The 17,529-nt window shown below is 38.9% G+C and overlaps 1 protein-coding gene across 3 annotated transcripts in view; it reads left to right on the top strand.

The window, feature by feature from the left end:
• Positions 1 to 8,367: 8,367 nt before the first annotated feature.
• Positions 8,368 to 17,529, top strand: part of LOC126278463 (cytochrome c oxidase subunit 6C) — a 109,506-nt gene continuing 100,344 nt past the window's right edge. The window contains exon 1 of one of the 3 annotated variants that reach the window (XM_049978601.1): positions 8,368 to 8,446. In XM_049978601.1, coding sequence (XP_049834558.1) covers positions 8,429 to 8,446 — 18 coding nt within the window. In that variant the 5' untranslated portion in view covers positions 8,368 to 8,428. Of the gene's footprint in view, positions 8,447 to 8,843; positions 8,905 to 9,829; positions 9,868 to 17,529 lie in introns of those variants that run through there. The other 2 variants (XR_007550706.1, XM_049978600.1) reach the window with 2 other exon arrangements.

Raw genomic sequence — 17,529 nt, 5'->3', positions numbered from 1 at the left:
CCAAACTGAAGTTCCAATAATGTGAAAAAACATATCAAAATTTCTGCAGAATACACAGAAAAGGGGAAATCTTCTTACACATTACAGTAGTTTCTTTTCTGTCTAATTGACATGATCATCTGAAGTTACATTCAGATTCTTTATCAATTTCTGATATGGATTTGGGTATCACCAAGAAAATAGGGGGCAATTGTTTGCAGAACTGAACACTACCTTGTGGTGAGGTACAACAATTACTTGTCATTCTTTTGTATTTAGTTTCAAGGCCCACATTTTGCACCCATTTGAATGTGGAAGACACGTTTCCATCCATCTGGATGGTGGTGATGTTTGGTTTGTGGGGCACTCAACTCCGCGGCCATCACTACCTGTACAAAGTCCCAATTTTTACACAGTCCAATTTTTACACAGTCCAATTTTTACACAGTCCATCTGGATGGTGGTAGTACAAATGTCTTGAGGTGAGAATAATAACAGCATGCACAGAAGTTCCCACACTCCATACATGAATGGAATGGGAATAAATCCTAACAACAGGTATAACAGAATATTCCCTCTGTGCCACACACTTCACAGTAGTTTGCAAAATATAGATGTAGATCTAAATAGAAATAAGGCTGGAAGTTGTATGTGTAGAAATGATATTTATAGGAAAAAGCTGACAAGATGTCAATGACACATGAGGAAACAGAAGAGTGCATCAGACTGACCCCTGTGGCAGTGGTGAGAAAACTTCCTTTCAGCACAACTTTCGATTTCCACAGACAGCTTACTGCTCTTTGTTTCTCATAAAGCTCTCAGACCAATTTAATGCACTGCAAGAAAATTTTAGACATCAGTTTACCAGAGTGGACCATATCAATTGTTTTGCTGAAGTCTAGTAATTTCAATATGGTGAACTCTCAGTTCTTTATTGTATATTTGAGGTCATCATGTAACTTGACTAGTGCTGTGCTTTGGTGTTTACACAAACATAAATGAAGTTAGTTGTGTAAGTTGAATGTGCTTTAGTTGTCAGTCAACAGGGAACAATATGACCCATACTTTGGACACAGTACTTAATTCTAATTGGTTAGTAATCACAAGATGAGTGTGGGTTTTTGTTCTTATGGACAGGGGGGCTGAATGGTGCTGGGGAAGGAAGGGGGAAAAAAGAAAAGAAAAAAATCAGTGAGTCTGTCAAACAAATTTCTGATTTTACTTTTCCGATATCCAAGCTGTGGAGCTCCTTTTACTGAATCAGGGAGCTTATATTGCTGCATACAACAGAGTAAGTGCAAGGATACTGATACCCAGCGGCAAGGGGGTGGGGGGAGGGGGTGGGGGGAAGAGGTGGGGGGGGGGGGGGGCTCGGGCCCTCCCTAGCTCTTAGGGAGAAGAAAAAATATTGGTATTTAGGGGTTCTTCTTTTAAAAAATGATATAAAAGTTGGTACTATGCAGGTTTATGACTTGAAAACCAAATCAGTGTGTCTTTCCACACAACATACTAAGCCTTGTTTGTGTTTTTTAGGGGCAACCTTTATAGTTCCTACATTTACCAATTCTTCCATCACTTCCTGACAACTGCATAATTATAAATGAAAACTGGCTCAGCTGAGAGACATTACATCAATAACTCAATTTCATCATTTTTTCTGGTAACATCTCATCTGCTGCTTCCATCTAATTGTAATAACTAAGAGGTAATGCACCTCATTTCACTCCCAAGTTTTTGAGATAACATTCTCGACTGCCTCATCACAGAAGCCCTCATCCTGTAAAGACAAATCTAACCACTACTGTGCTGATAGATTCGCTTTTTGTGCTGGACATATCACCTGCCCTCAGTTCCAGCCCCATATGACAGTGGCCGTCTTTAAAAATGTCTGCTCCACTAGACTGGTTGTCTGGATATCCTTGGAACATCTAGATTATAGAACTGCATCAACTGGTGCCTAGTCCTGAAAATGAAAATCAACTATAACAAAAGGGTAATACTGGGTAGCTATGTCCACTTCAAAAGTAAGACTCATAGACCATTAAATCTGTGTTGGTGGCTGTAACTTGAAATGGCAAGATTCAGTGATTTATTTAGGGCTCCAGTTAGACATAAGATTAGCTTTCAGTATGGAAAGATTTTGATGTTTCCTACTTGTGTTGTCTGCCCATTAAGCATGGTAGATTATCAGTAGATACTAAGCTAAATACACAATCATTTATTAATATCAGTTTTATTAGTTATTATTACATCTTAATCAGTCACCTGTTATTGCCAGACTTATTGTATCAGACTTACGATACAATATAATTGGATTGATAAAAAATCTACTCACCAACGGGTGACAGGAGAAAACACACATAAAGGTTAAAGAAATGTGGAAACTTTTGAAGCTAGTGGCTGCTGCTTTTAGCAGAAGTGTTGAAAGGGAAAAGGAAAGGGACTTCCAAGGTTTAGGAAATGGGGATAGTTTGAAAAAGTCACTCAGAACCCAGTGGAGTGTATCTCGATGGGAGGAGACAGAAAGACTTGTCGGGGACTGCACCAAACATCATTTGAAAACTTAAGAGCTTAAAGGTGGAAGGTAGGGTAATAAAAAAGACAGAGATTACTGACAAGGTACCATGCAAGAGTTAATAAAAGTGGAAACCAAATGGGAATTAAGAAATGAATAGGTATTGAGAAGAAATGCTTAAACCAAGGAAATAAAATAAAATAATTAACATTAATTAAGGCCACAATGTTAGCAAGAACCAAGGACATGTTGGTAACACCAGTTTCCACCTTTGGAGCTCTAAAAAACTGGTGTCTTGGGGAGGAATTCATATGGCACATGTGGTGAAACAGACACCGAGATCACAACTGCCATGTCTACAACACGATGTTATGTGTTGTCAGTATACACTCTGTCTATGCCCATTCATCCTAACTGTTAACTTCATGGCAGTCATACCAATGTAGAATGCTAAACAGTGTTGACATAACAACTAGTACACAACATGTGTATTTCACAGATGGCTCTCCCTTTGATATTATAAATGGAGATAGGAGGGTGCATAGGGAAAGTCTTACAGTGGGGACATTCACAGGAAAAGTATCCATATGGTAGGGAAATGGATGCAGAAGGATCATTAGGTCTTAACAGGATATTGCAGAGTTTGGGAGGGGGGATACCAAAAACTATTTTAGGTTTGATGGGCAAAATGTCAAGACAGAGTGGACCTAACCTGTGGGTATGATATTGGGATATCAAAGCCTTGTTACAGTAGCTGATTAACACATTAACATCAGATCAGTACTAAATAACTAGAGCGATTGATACATGTGAAAAACTGTAGCAGCGAATAATATGATTCTGTCAAAATTTACGAGATGATCTCCAGAGATAGGTGCAGTAGGTTATTGTCTCCAAATGCGAGGATGAAATATGGAATACCTCCAGTAGGTACAAGTGTATGGTAAATAGAAACATGTAAAGTAATGAGACAATATTGCATTTCTTGTTAAGGTAGGCCTTGTGTGAAATTTGAACTCAATTAGATGAGGTGTTGATCAAAAAGTTTACATTTTGAACATATTTATATTAATCTGGACAATATATCAGTGATGGCTTGTAATGAAACATTCACAATTACCTCACATTTGCTTTGTTTGCCACATGTGTACTGAAAAATTTTTGCCCCTGTTATTGTGTACTTTCATTCGTGCTAGTTTTTGGTACTAACTGTGGTACACCCTATGTACAAATATTGCACCTGGGTGCCTCTAGCAACACTCCCAGATAGGCACCTCAAGCATCCATTTGTGTCACGTGGGCCTTAAAAATGTCCTGACTTCACTTTAATAAAAAGAAAAAGTTGGAAGTTAGGGAGATGAGGGCTTGTTGTCCTGTCAATGACTAGCTCACTAGGAATGCAGTAAATGGTGGGTTACAGAAGGAATTTGACCTTGTCCCTTTCAAAAGTACAAAAGGTACAATTTTGGTTGTTGTTTAAGTGATTTAGAGCAGCCTCAGAAAAATTAAATATGGAAGCCAGGACAGAGATCTGGATCACAGTCCTTCCAAATCTGAGTCCCACTGTGCCACTTTGCTTCAAAAGTATAAAAAAGGAAAGGCTTCTCCTTTGAGCTACAAACAGACTGATTTACTAAATCCCTATACATTAACACTTCAAACGCGAGGTCCATCTCCTCCTCTTTAGATAATTTACACCGTAACACAGTCCAGTTGTATTACCATCCAGATAATTCAAAGATCTTGTGTCAAACTTCACTTATCTAAGCTGGATGTCTGATAGAAAACAGTCTTTAGGGCTTCCATAATATAAACTAGATGTTAGAGATAGCAAACAGTTCTCAAGGTTATATGTAATTCTACGTGTTATACATTGCAATGTTATACATACCTGTGCATTTACTATAGTTCAAGTATTCACCTACTGTATAGAAGCAGTGGTACTGCAGATACACTCTAACAGATCTTTCAAAAGCATTAATATTTAATATTATTTGGCAACTTATTAAATAGTTTTATTCCCGTATAACATGGACATTTCTGATACAAAATTGTATTGGCTGGGAGTAAATGCAAGTTACCTTTTAGTTAGTGCTGTGATCATGTAAGTCACTATTTTTCTAATACTGTTACAAGCCAAGAAATGTTGTTACTACTTTATTCATAATGCATTGTTAATTGCTGGTAGTATCTGAATAATGCAAGGTGTCATTTTGACAGTTATGGAAATTTAATGATTTTTACTGTTTACTTAGTTGACCTGCAACAAAGTTTACTTCTATTACATGATTGCATGGTGTCTATTCTTTCGGACATGTCCATATAGTTGATGTTCATATAATTTGAATGCACAATTAAAACTAACCTCCTAAGGGACACTCAAAATAGTGAGCAGGGAGGACATGAATGGGGGGACTGTGGATAGATGGCACCAGTTGAGGATGTGGGTTGGCCAAGGGGAATGATGAAATAGTCCACAAAATTGCAATAAACCCTGTGTCTGGGTGGTGCAGTGGTTAATACAACTGCCTAGTATGCAGTAGATCCTGAGTTTGTATCCCAGTCCACCACACTTTTTCACTTGTCGCTACTGATTCCACATAAATTCCCGACGTAACTGTAATCAGTAGCCCTTCCCTTTCATTTCTTTATCCCCACCCCGCCTCCAGTTTACATAGTTTAGTTGATTCTGAATTTCATTTTTGGTGCTTTTACTAATACTGGTATATCATCAGCACACAGAATTATTCTGTGTGAATCAATGTGCACATCCATGTCATTTATACACAGGGTGACCCAGCTACTCCTATGGCTGTCACTTCATGCAACCCACAATGTTACTGCTGGCCTTCATAAACCATATGCAAGACTTTCATATTCTCTTGTTCACTGCATGCACAGGATATTTCTGTAGGAAACTTAATGTAGTAAAATTTTGTACTGGGATGTGGTTTTGGAGAAGCTGTAGATCTTGAATTATTCAAGAAAAACGTACAAAAACGACCTTCTAACACACCCCCACTCCCTCACTCGGCCCCCACTGGTCTGGAGTTCCAGCATGTTGTTCATGACACTGCCTCCTACCACAAATATGTGTGACTGCATGAATTATTTTCCCACATTTGACCATTTTTGGTCTTCAGTGACTGCCCTTGTAACATCACCGATTTAGTTGAGACTTGCAATTTGTAAAATTGATATTTACAAGACACTTTTATATATTTTAACAGCATAAAATAGACAATTTCATTATTGTATTCATTAGGTTTTCTGACTACCAAAACACTGTGCTCATAAGGATTAAATTTGGATTGAACTGTCAACACAGGTAGTTCTAGTGTAACCTTTACAAAGTCATTTTTCATTCGTTACCCTCATGGGCACATTTAAATTAATAATATTAACGAAGTATCCAGCCGTGCTGGTTATATAATAGCCCATCAATAGAGAACAAAAATGGTCAAATGTCAGGAATAGTTTGTGTAGTCAAAAATTTTTGTACAGTGGTACGGGAGAGTGCCAAGAACAACACACTACAAGTCCTGACTGGTAAGGGCGAGTGGGGGGTGGAGGCACGTCTGAAGGTCATTGTTGTATGTCTTTGTTGAATAATATCTAATGCTGTGGAGCCATGTAGGGTAGCCATGTGCTCTGAGGCGCCTTGTCATGGTCTGTGTGGCTCCTCCTTTTGGAGGTTCGAGTCCTTCTCCGGCATGGGTGTCTGTGTTGTCCATAGCACAAGTTAGTTTAAGTTAGATTAAGTAGTGTGTAAGCTTAGGGAGTGATGTCGTAAGCAGTTTGGTCCCATAAGAACTTACCGCAAATTTTCGAAAAGCTGTGGTCGCCAGCAAAAATGTGTCCCAGTAAAAAAATTAACTACACTAAATTTCCTACAAAAAAGATCCTGAGTCAGAATGTAGCAAGTGAGAGAATATGAATATCTCACTCATGGCTTATGAAGGCCAGCTATAACATTGCAGGTTGTATAAAACAACAGTGGTACAGGCAATTAAGTCACCCTTTACATTAGGAAAAGAAGAGGTCCCGTTACTGACCCTTGAGGTACTCCATCGGTGATTGTGTGTTCTTCTGTCTGGTATTCGGAGACTATTAGTGATTTTTCATCTTTATGTCTAATGCCAACTGTTTGTGTGTGGTTACTGGGAAATGAATTTGCAAATCCCACAGTGCTCAAGCTTGTTTAGAAGAGTTGTGCAGTTTACCATGTCAAAAGCTTTAGTTAAGTGTAAAAATATACTTGCTGTTTGCTGTTTTCTATCAATAGCTTTTAAAACAGTGGTTATGCATTCATAGATTGCCATATAAGTTGATTTCTCACTTCAAAAACCTTATTTAGAACTAATACTCTTATTTTTGTTTATTAACTTACTGCACATTATTTTTCCAATACTTTAGAGAAATGGGATGTTATTGTAATTGGTGATAGTTTATCACTTTATATTCATCACCAGCTCTGAATACTGGAAAAACTTTGAATGTTTTTAACTGATCAGGAAGGATGGTCATCTCTTAATTACAGTTACATATTTGGCTGAGAGGGTCAGTAATATTTTGACGGGAGAGCTGCAAGATTGTACTGGGTATGCCATGAGTTCCTACTGAGTACATTGGTTTTAGATAGGTGACAGCCTTGTCTCTTCTGTCCCTGCTTACATGGTCCACAGACATTGATATTTGCTGTTTCACTTGGTTCAGTAATCTTTTTAGTGTCATGTAACAAAGACAAATTGTCACTGATATTCTTGCCTTTTTTCCTTTTTTACCCACATAACTTTTACTTTGCTTGTAGCTAGAATTTTTTTATATAATTGTCATTGGGCATTCTTTTTTCCTGTTCTATGATCTTTTATAAAAATGTTGTGTGTTTTGTGGTGGGTATGCATGCTTGCAGTGACATTATTTTCCTTGAAGATTTGGAACAGTTCTCTTTCTTCTACAAGAACTTCTAATTCCTTTAGTAATCTAGGCACTGCCTCTTGCATTGTCTCTGATGTTTACCATTTTTAGAGGGCAGGTTGCATCAAAATGCTTTATCAGTTTGCTAGAATTATGTTGAGTTTTGTATCCAGACTTTGCATTGAGCTGGTAAGGTGGGGAGAATATGCAGCAATACGCCCGAACAGTTCGACAGGTGTTGTGCAGTTTATCAGGGTAACATTTTACCAATCAGGGTATCGTTGTACCATTGCTATTTTTGTTTCAAATGGCTGGTGTTCCACCAATTGGCATTATTTTGTTCTAAAACAACAGAGGTAAAGAAACCGTTACTTTTAGTCAAAATGATGCCAGTAGATGGAACACCAGCCATTTCAAACGAAAATACGAAGTGGTACAAATCTACCTTGTTCAATAAAAACTTCTCCTGATTGACTGTATTATAATTGTGTCTAAACACTAACCAATTACAACTGTCTTGGAGAACATAATTTTTCTCAAAAATTAACCTGGGAAGTAATTCAGTTTGAGCTATGAAAAAACGTTGAATAAAAACATTAGTATTTCGTATCGATTCATTAAGACATTTTGTTGTGCAGAAAACGTGATGAAGAGGTATGTATTGATAAGCGAAGGAATGGCGAAATACAGTGGCGGGGAAAAAGTATGTGTCTTAAATCATGTTTGTATGATAAATTACCTACTTAAAAAATGATACCTTTACTGATTATAACTACTACTTATTTGCATTAGGTAACTGTTAGAATGCTTTTCTTTTTTGTAGTAGTCAACTATTATGCAGAAATAAAAACGAACATACAAGTAACTTTGACACGAACGGTTTACGTTGTTATTCTCTGTGATTGCACTTACTTGGACGGTACGGTATGCTCTTTTATTTGGTTGGCACTCGGCACCTGAAGATAAAGTTCATTGTTGCAGTGTAAGTAAGTTGTTGTGCTGTGGAAGCTGTGTTGGATGCCTACAAAGACGGAGGTGAGAGTAAATCGTTTGTCTTTGTTTTTCTTGTCCAATGTTTGATTTGCCACGATATTGAACACGTTTTAGGGAAAAAGTTTTCATAGTAAATAATATGAGGACCTAAATTATGCTATGCATGGTTTGTAGGTATAGCGCTCCGTTCAAAATAGTAACTTATTATTTTGTTAGGGGCAACTTGCTCTGAATGAACGTTTATGTTTCGGAGAGTTCGGCGATTCACAGCGATAGCTTTTGATGAGTGTGTTTATACTTTTCTAGTCTGTTGAAACAATTTCCAGCGATTTGTGGTTGCAAAAGAAGAAAAGAAATGAACTCGACGAAGTGTCTATAATAGTAATTTTAAGGATGTACAGGTTTTTAAATGTAGAGTTTTAAACATTCTTCCATTGATGTTTACTATAATCTCATGGCCTAATAGCAGATCGGATGGCAGCCGTCAGCAGGCATGAAATGTAAGAAAAATTATGTCGGTTTTAGTATGGTGCTCAGTTGATTATTGACGATATTTCTTAGCAGGTATTGCGTCTTTATTTGTTAAGTGCGGTATGTAGTCCTATGGTTAAACTAAAACTTCGCTAGTTCTCCATTCTAATTGCCCGCCAATTTCCTTAACATGAGGTGTTCGAAACGCTGTCTTTATCTTGTTTTCCGCAAGTTTGCGTAGTTGATGGCTTTGTGTAATTTTAAAGATTATATTATTTGTTGCTTCGCATTGCATTGAAGTGATAGTGATTTATGATACGTGTATGTATGACTGCTGTTATTATTTATTGTTTGCGAATAAGCCCACTAAAGCTACGTAAAGTAGGCATTTGCCTTCCATCTTGCTCATTTTCCTTGCATTCTCTTCCTCTGGGTTTCCTTTCTCTCTTCGTATAATGTTGTTCATTTTCAATTTTGGACCTAGTGATTCCGTGGTTTTGGGCCATATTTATTGTATTTTTCAAATTTCTTGCCTCAGTAAATAAAATAATACAAATGGCTTTGGTCGACACACACCTTGTCAGAAACGACCCTCGTGCCATAAAAAACGCATCACAGCAGATTAACTTCAGAATTTTGCAGCCGTAAAGGTTTTGCTCTTTAGACTCAATTGTCAGACACAATCTAGTGTTGAATGAGAGATCATAAAATTCATTGTGTACGGATTCTTAGATTCACGACAGCAGAGAAAAATTAGTTTCAATTTTTAATTTGCCCGATGTTGCACTATTATTTCTAATAAAAAGCAAATAACAACAGATATGTTAATGAGTTCAATAATAGAGAAATTACAGCAAGAGCAGTAATAATGTCACTTGCATAATATTGGATTCCATGTAACACGAATCGTGTTCTCGTATTGCGTTTTTTGTATGAACCTCGCTGTAGATTCTGATAGCAATATGGATGACGAAATACACAACCCATTCAAGGTAATTGAATGTAATAAATTAGTGCCCATGAAGAGGTTGTAGAAAAATATTTAGCGTTGACAACTCTGGGAAAATCAGTTACATTACTTTTTTAATGTGGAAATTGTGGGTGTTTCTTGATATTTTTTCTTTGAACTAGTTATTGTTCATTCGATATTCGTGACCGTTTTCCTTTTGTTTTCAAGTAACGATTTTCTCATAATTCGAAAGATGTAGTATAGTTTAAGAGATTGAAATCAATTTTGTAGTGTGATTATCTTCAGAATGAATGAATCACGTATACTGAGTTTCCCGAAAAATGTTTCTGTGTCCAATAAGTCAATTTTCTCTTAAAACGTTTGAGTTGATCTGCATTATCTTTCACTTTTCGTCCATCATTGCCTCAGTGAAATACAAGTTATTAATTATTGAATATTCATTTTTACCTACAAATTTTCACATTAAATGTTGAAAGTGTCACCCCTGATGTTGAATACACAATTCAATTCGTTTAAACATGTTTCCAAACACAAAGCTTCTGTAACAGAAGCAGTGAAAGTGGATGTTGCAGTTTCCAATTCATCGATGGATTTTGGACGGTTTTTATAGACAGTTGCTTTGGTTGCACCCCAGAAGAAAAAGTCAGGTGGTGTTAGGTCAGGCGATCGTGGAGGCCAAAGTCCTTGCGAAATAATGCTATCATCAAAAACATCAGCAAGCAGTGACATTGAACGCGAGCTGTATGCGCGGGTGCACCATCTTGTTGAAAGTAACCGTTCAGTATTTAACTTAATACAAGTTCTCCTATGAAAGGGTACAGAATGTCACGGCAGAATCGTTGTGCGTTTATTGTTTCTTTGAAAAACCCGGGCAGGCGAACAATGATACGGCACTCCCGGCTAACAATTAGAAGCCACTGTGGAGAACACCCCGTACGTTCGCTTCTCACCCACAATTTTTTTTACAAAACTTGTAGAGCCTGAGATTTCTAATGAGTTATGTGTAGTAGACTTGCAAATATAAAGCAGACCGTTTTAGAATTTGAAGCTATATCGTGGTAAAAACTGTAGGAGTTCCCAGTCTTAGAATCCCCAGGCTAATCAGTCACTATATTCCTCAGCTGAATGACCTGATTTCAGAACAGCCAACTCTAATGCTGCGTTATAACTTGATTTTAACTTGATAAGCCTTAGGCGAGTTTTCTGTCTGGACACAGAGAAAAGGGACAGTTCTCGTACAAAGCCTGTGGGAATGTTGTCCATTGGCTAAAAGTTTTCAATCTAGCTTCAACATCATTAAATTGGGAAGCGATCTCTGAGTTTCCTTTGCTACCAGAGGTGATATGCAAATGAACTATTTTCTGAACTCAGAATTCTATTATAAATTCCCCTAGTGCCATTCTTATGCACTTAATGACATCTGACTATGCAATCCCGGCCTCTGTTAAATAATGGGATTGGGTGAGGTTGCATGCCTCATAGAAAGTGGTGGTAATGCAGGCAAATTATTAACATGAATTTAACCCCACCAAAATTTGTGACTTGGTTTTAGAATAGGGATGGTGTGTCAACATATTTGTAGTCTGAAATATGGGGAAAGGTTATGAGATTTAATACATTTAACAATTAAATACACTAAAAATTTGAATTAACTTAGTGATACCTCCTGAGGGATATCTTAATAAAGGGAAAAAAGAGTATGTCACCAATTTTCAACCATGAAACCTAGCGATGCGGGGTGGCTCTTCCCCTAACTGAACGAGAGCACAAGATTCGAGGTCACATCTGTATTTAATCACAGAAATAATGCGAGGATTTGCTGCGATGCTCAATAGGTCAATGACCACCCGTTTAATTTCTATGTACTGCAAGGCTGATCGTGCTACGTCCGGAGCAGCGTGTATTATGTACTATGCTCTTGTGCTCCACAATAGGGTCCCCAGCTCACTGTACGTGTCGTGTGTCGTGTTGTTATGCCGATCAGGTGTGATGTCTCTGCAACTACAGCGATGCACCTATACCACACAATTCTGCGGAATTATCAGAGTTTTGGATAAGATACACAGCTACTCCGCAATTACTCTGTATCAACCAGGAGAGCACTGCGTCCTTAATAGACAGATACTGAAACCTAGTGCAGTGTACCTCTCCACTGATGTGGCTGTCCAATTGCAACATTTTAACAAATGTTTCATCAATGAGCGTCCAAATGGACTGTTTGCACTCCTCTGTCTCACACTCATAAAATATGGAGTAGGGGATTCACAGAGATAATTCCTTGCTGGTAATGTTACCCACGACACCCATGGTGACGCGAATGAGGGGGAAATTGCGTCTCCCTGCATTATTCACCCTGAGGGAGACATTCTGCTTGCCTCACAGTGTTCTGCTGGAAATACTGGTTGCCTGTCGGGCACCATCAAAGCCCTGCCGCTGGAGACCACTCTGGCAGTGCTGGAGGTTGTAAAATTTGACCTTTGGGCTAACATGCTACTGGCTTCCCACCACCAGCACTCTGACAACAATCCCATACAAAACTGTCTGCAAAAATTATTTGCTCTCATTGCTCATCCCTTAGACATCATAGCATGATGAACCGCAAATTTGTTCACATCCAAGCTACTACTTGTCATTACTGCCCTAATTAATTAAAAAATGTAAAGTGGCAATTGATGTGTGTTAAATTCTCACTGCATAACCCATATAGGTTGCCAACTTGCATAGACCCCTCCATAACACTAGAAATTTGTGCCAGTCTATACACATCTCAGAGTACAGGTCCAATAAAATTCTGTGTAAGTAGATTACATATGTTGTGATTCGTGCAAATATAAATAATAAATCAAAGAGAAAAGATTGGGTGCCAATCCACGTAGTGTAACAAGTATGTACAGATTTAGATGAAATTCAAACAGATAATGTACTACAGTAAATATATTAATGGTCATTATGAGATCTGTATATAATAAAAGTGCGGCATAGGGCTCATCTCTCTTGCCTTTGAGGGTGACACATTGTCTGGCAAGATGTGTAAACATGTTGTTATTGTCGTCTTCAGTCCTGAGATTGGTTTGATGCAGCTCTCCATGTACTCTATCCTGTGCAAGCCTCATCATCTCCCAGTACTTACTGCAACCTACATCCTTCTGAATCTGCTTAGTCTATTCATCTCTTGGTCTCCCTCTACGATTTTTACCCTCCACGCTGCCCTCCAATGCTAAATTTGTGATCCCTTGATGCCTCAAAACATGTCCTACCAACCGGTCCCTTCTTTTTGTCAAGTTGTGCCACAAACTCCTCTTTTCCCCAATTCTATTCAGTACCTCCTCATTAGTTATGTGATCTACCCATCTAATCTTCAGCATTCTTCTGTAGCACCACATTCAAATGGTGCAAATGGTTCTGAGCACTATGGGACGTAACATCTATGGTCATCAGTCCCCTAGAACTTAGAACTACTTACACCTAACTAACCTAAGGACATCACACAACACAACCCCCCCCCCCCCCCCCCACATTCATGGGTGACTGGAATTCGAGAGTAGGAAAAGGGAGAGAAGGGAACATAGTGGGTGAATATGGATTGGTGGAGAGAAATGAAAGAGGAAGCCCTCTGGTAGAATTTTGCACAGAGCATAACTTAATCATTTGTGTAAACATATTGACATTAATTCATTTATCATGAAATACTGTATTTGACATGAGAGAATTCTGGAAATAACTAGTGGTGACACAATAAAGAGTGTAACATCCTCCAAGACTGCAGTTTTAACGAGGAAACCTTAAGAATTAATGTCTGAGGTAAATGACAAATCCTACGTTTAATGAAACAAACACACAATATATCAAGGAACACGAAGGACACATGTCATGTTGTATGTAAATATTTCAAAATCCATAAATGTAATTGACTGAGCTAGAACATGTTGCTACATGCCCCAAATTTATGATACAGATATAGGTATAAATTAGGATAAACTAGACATGAGAAATCAAGCAAATGTCTGCAATGTATAATCAATAAGTTAAGATTTGGAGACCAATGAAACCTATGTAAATCGAATTTCGGTGAATCAACAGTAACAAAAATTTGATACTGATACATTAGAAAGATATAATGCAGAGACACGCTTGTTGTACCTCCTTTGGATTGTGGTGAACACGAATATTTCCTAACAATTCAAGTAAGATACGGATTGCACATTAGAAGTCTCAACACTCACTTGCAGTGTCACACTCTTTTAAGTTTTATTTGGTGCTTCAAGGTATTGACGGGGTGGATGCAGGGCGTGGCAGGAGGGAGGAGGCATGAAGTTGTGTAGTGGATCCCTCTGTTTCTGCTTTGATCGCTGTTGTAGTGTGTGTAGTCTATGGGCCCATACCAGAGTTTTGTTGCTGTGATTAGGAGAGTGACGGCAACTTGTGCCACTGCGTGGTGTGTGTACTTTAAGACCTTCGGTGCACACACCAGCAGATTATTCGACTTGTCAGTCTAACGAAGTAGGCGAGTGTCAGCAATGTGTCTCGTGGTCTTATCGTGGCGTGTTTATCTTCTGCCGTTAGGTCAGACGATAGAAATGCCACTTGCACGCTTAGAGTAGCAGATTGATGGTGACCAACTTTAAACAGAACTTGATTAATTTTCACACACATTTATTAAAATAATAAAAAGCATAGACATTACGTAACTTGATTCTGGATGCTGTTTATAATTGACAATCTGAAGTTCCTTTGATCTTGGTACGTTAATCTTATTCTCACATATCTCTGATACTTGACAAAGTGTCTGTACATGTATCTTCATGGCTATGTACAGGAATATGATAATCGTCTTAGGTGCAGACAGAAACTTGACTATAGACTGGTACAGACTAATGCAGATGACTATTCGGAGGTCTGTACACTCGTTATAATACCTCACGCGTTCAGGTATCACTGCGCGAGTGTGAGCCGCGAGGAGAAAAGGTTCTACGTTAGCAGCAATCTCATTGGCTGCATTACATATTAATACGCGGATCGGTGGAAGCAGAATTTGGTCCATCTCTAAGGCAGCGCCATCTCGTAGTGCGGAGATGGACGAGAGCTGCGCCTGCGCTATTGTGCTTAGCGGGGTGCACTCTAGTGGAAAAGTTGTGTACGCGCTGACTACGTGGAACTATGTGCACAACACACTGGCCTCGCCTCTGACATGCCTGCGCACTGAAGTGTGACCGTCTTAACGACGAAGTCACAGTGGCATATCTGCAAGACATCTGTGGCAGCTGGGCCAATGTTGTAGGCAGTGCTAATGCAATGGTGCGCCCTGCCTGTCCGCAAGTCTGGAGAGTCTTCTGCCGGAGTGTAGATCACCCATTGTGTTCTGTGACGCAGAAAAGGGCTCCCTAGAGTGCGGCCAGGAAGTGCGTTACTGGCCCACGGCAAGCCTGTAGGGCTCGCCAAGTGGGGCGGTGGAGGGAGGGAGGGAGGGGGGTTGGAGGGGAGAGCTTTACGGCGTTTTTTCAACACTGGCTGGCCGCCCGTGTCTGCCACATTCCCAATGAAAGGGACAGATGTCCAGGCGGCAAATGGGCTCGACTTTCTGACAAGTGCTTAGCACAGGGATTTTAATTGGAACAAGTTCTGGCCACCGGAAGTTACATCAAAATTCGCAGCGTCACAGATATGTCAGCCGAAAACACTTACTCCAAGGATACAATGATACATACAAAGAAGACTACATGGAGATAGAAATGAATTTCGTTCAAAATCCAACTGAGGCCGATGTTTCAACTGGTGATAGAATATCCAGAGTCAAGCTGCAGTGGTAAGTCCAGAAGACAGCTATGGTAGACAATGTGAATATCTAAAAAGCTAAGAACAATGCCACATGCATCGTAATTGCTTGCTAACTGATACAGAGAAGTCTACATTAATATCTAATTTCAATTTGCTGGAGGACTGGAATGAGGAAAGCTTTCACCTGGCAGGGCTGATTTCTGTTGACAATGTACAATGCCAAATGACTCGGAGAGATGAGACAGTAGCTACTATGCGTGATTATACATTTCATTATAAGATCAAAATGATGAGATAGAATAAGGAGACAGAATTGTGTTTGTCAGAAGGCCTTTGTATCACTGCATGGTATTGCAAAGAAAAGATTAGAAGCTATCAGGTACTCCTTAAAAAATGAAGGCATGGCACCGGTTCATAAACGAGGGAAACACAGAAACTTTCGCAGGCGATTGACTTTATGCATTGAAGCAAATGGAGATAATTTTGAACAATTTCTTCATGGCTAATTTCATGAATTAAGCACCCCAAATTGTGAGAGGCAAGGGGACTCACACTAATGAAGTACTCCATGGAAACATCATTCTACTACGTCCATGTAGTCGTTACTGGTATCGCTAAAAGTAGGATACAGTACATTATGTACAAAAATAGCTTAATTTGGCGTAACGAATGAATGGGTGCATATTTTTTATCGATTTGATGTGTCTTTCTCGGATAATTCTAAATAAATCTAAGTTCTCCCCCAATTTTAATTTTTTTCTCGATTTCAGGGCCATCTGTCAATGCTTTAAAAAATGTTTCAGACAAAACTTGATTACTCATTTGGAGAATCAGAATCTGCAACAAAATGGGTGTTTCCATTTTGATTTAAAAGTTGCCCTCCGCCCCATCCAAGGGGGCGGGGGCTGGAGGTCACATGTAGTATCATTTGATGTCCCCCTTTGAGCTTAGGAACTTATCTTACCCGATTTATAGTTTTCGAGACAACCTCACCCAAAACTTAAGAGAGACCACCGTGTATATCTTATATATAGTGCTATCCACTAGTGGCACAGGTAATACATATCTTAATGTGTTGTTGTTGTTGTTGTTGTGGTCTTCAGTCCTGAGACTGGTTTGATGCAGCTGTCCATGCTACTCTATCCTGTGCACGTTGCTTCATCTCCCAGTACCTACTGCTACCTTTGGTGATCCCTTGGTGCCTCAGAACATGTCATACCAACCGATCCCTTCTTCTTGTCAAGTTGTGCCACAAACTTCTCTTCTCCCCAATCCTATTCAATACTTCCTCATTAGTTATGTGATCTACCCATCTAATCTTCAGCATTCTTCTGTAGCACCACATTTCGAAAGCTTCTATTCTCTTCTTGTCTAAACTATTTATCATCCATGTTTCAATTCCATACATGGCTACACTCCATACAAATACTTTTAGAAAAGACTTCCTGACACTTAAATCTATATTCGATGTTAACAAATTTCTCTTCTTCAGAAACGCTTTCCTTGCCATTGCCAGTCTACATTTTATATCCTCTCTACTTCGACCATCATCAGTTATTTTGCTTCCCAAATAGCAAAACTCCTTTACTAATTTAAGTGTCTCATTTCCTAATCTAATTCCCTCAGCATCACCCGACTTAAATCGACTACATTCCATTATCCTCGTTTTGCTTTTGTTGATGTTCATCTTATATACTCCTCTCAAGACACTGTCCAATCCATGCAACTGCTCTTCCAAGTCCTTTGCTGTCTCTGACAGAATTACAATGTCATTAGCAAACCGTAAAGTTTTTATTTGTTCTCCATGGATTTTAATACCTACTCCGAATTTTTCACTGTTTCCTTTACTGCTTGCTCAATATACAGATTGAATAACATCGGGGAGAGGCTACAGTCCTGTCTCACTCCC

The sequence above is a fragment of the Schistocerca gregaria genome, chromosome 6, assembly GCF_023897955.1.
Source record: "Schistocerca gregaria isolate iqSchGreg1 chromosome 6, iqSchGreg1.2, whole genome shotgun sequence".
In the NCBI taxonomy this organism is placed as follows: Eukaryota; Metazoa; Arthropoda; class Insecta; order Orthoptera; family Acrididae; genus Schistocerca; species Schistocerca gregaria.
Note: the sequence above shows the minus strand (reverse complement) of the source record. Positions and strands in the feature narration are given on the sequence as shown.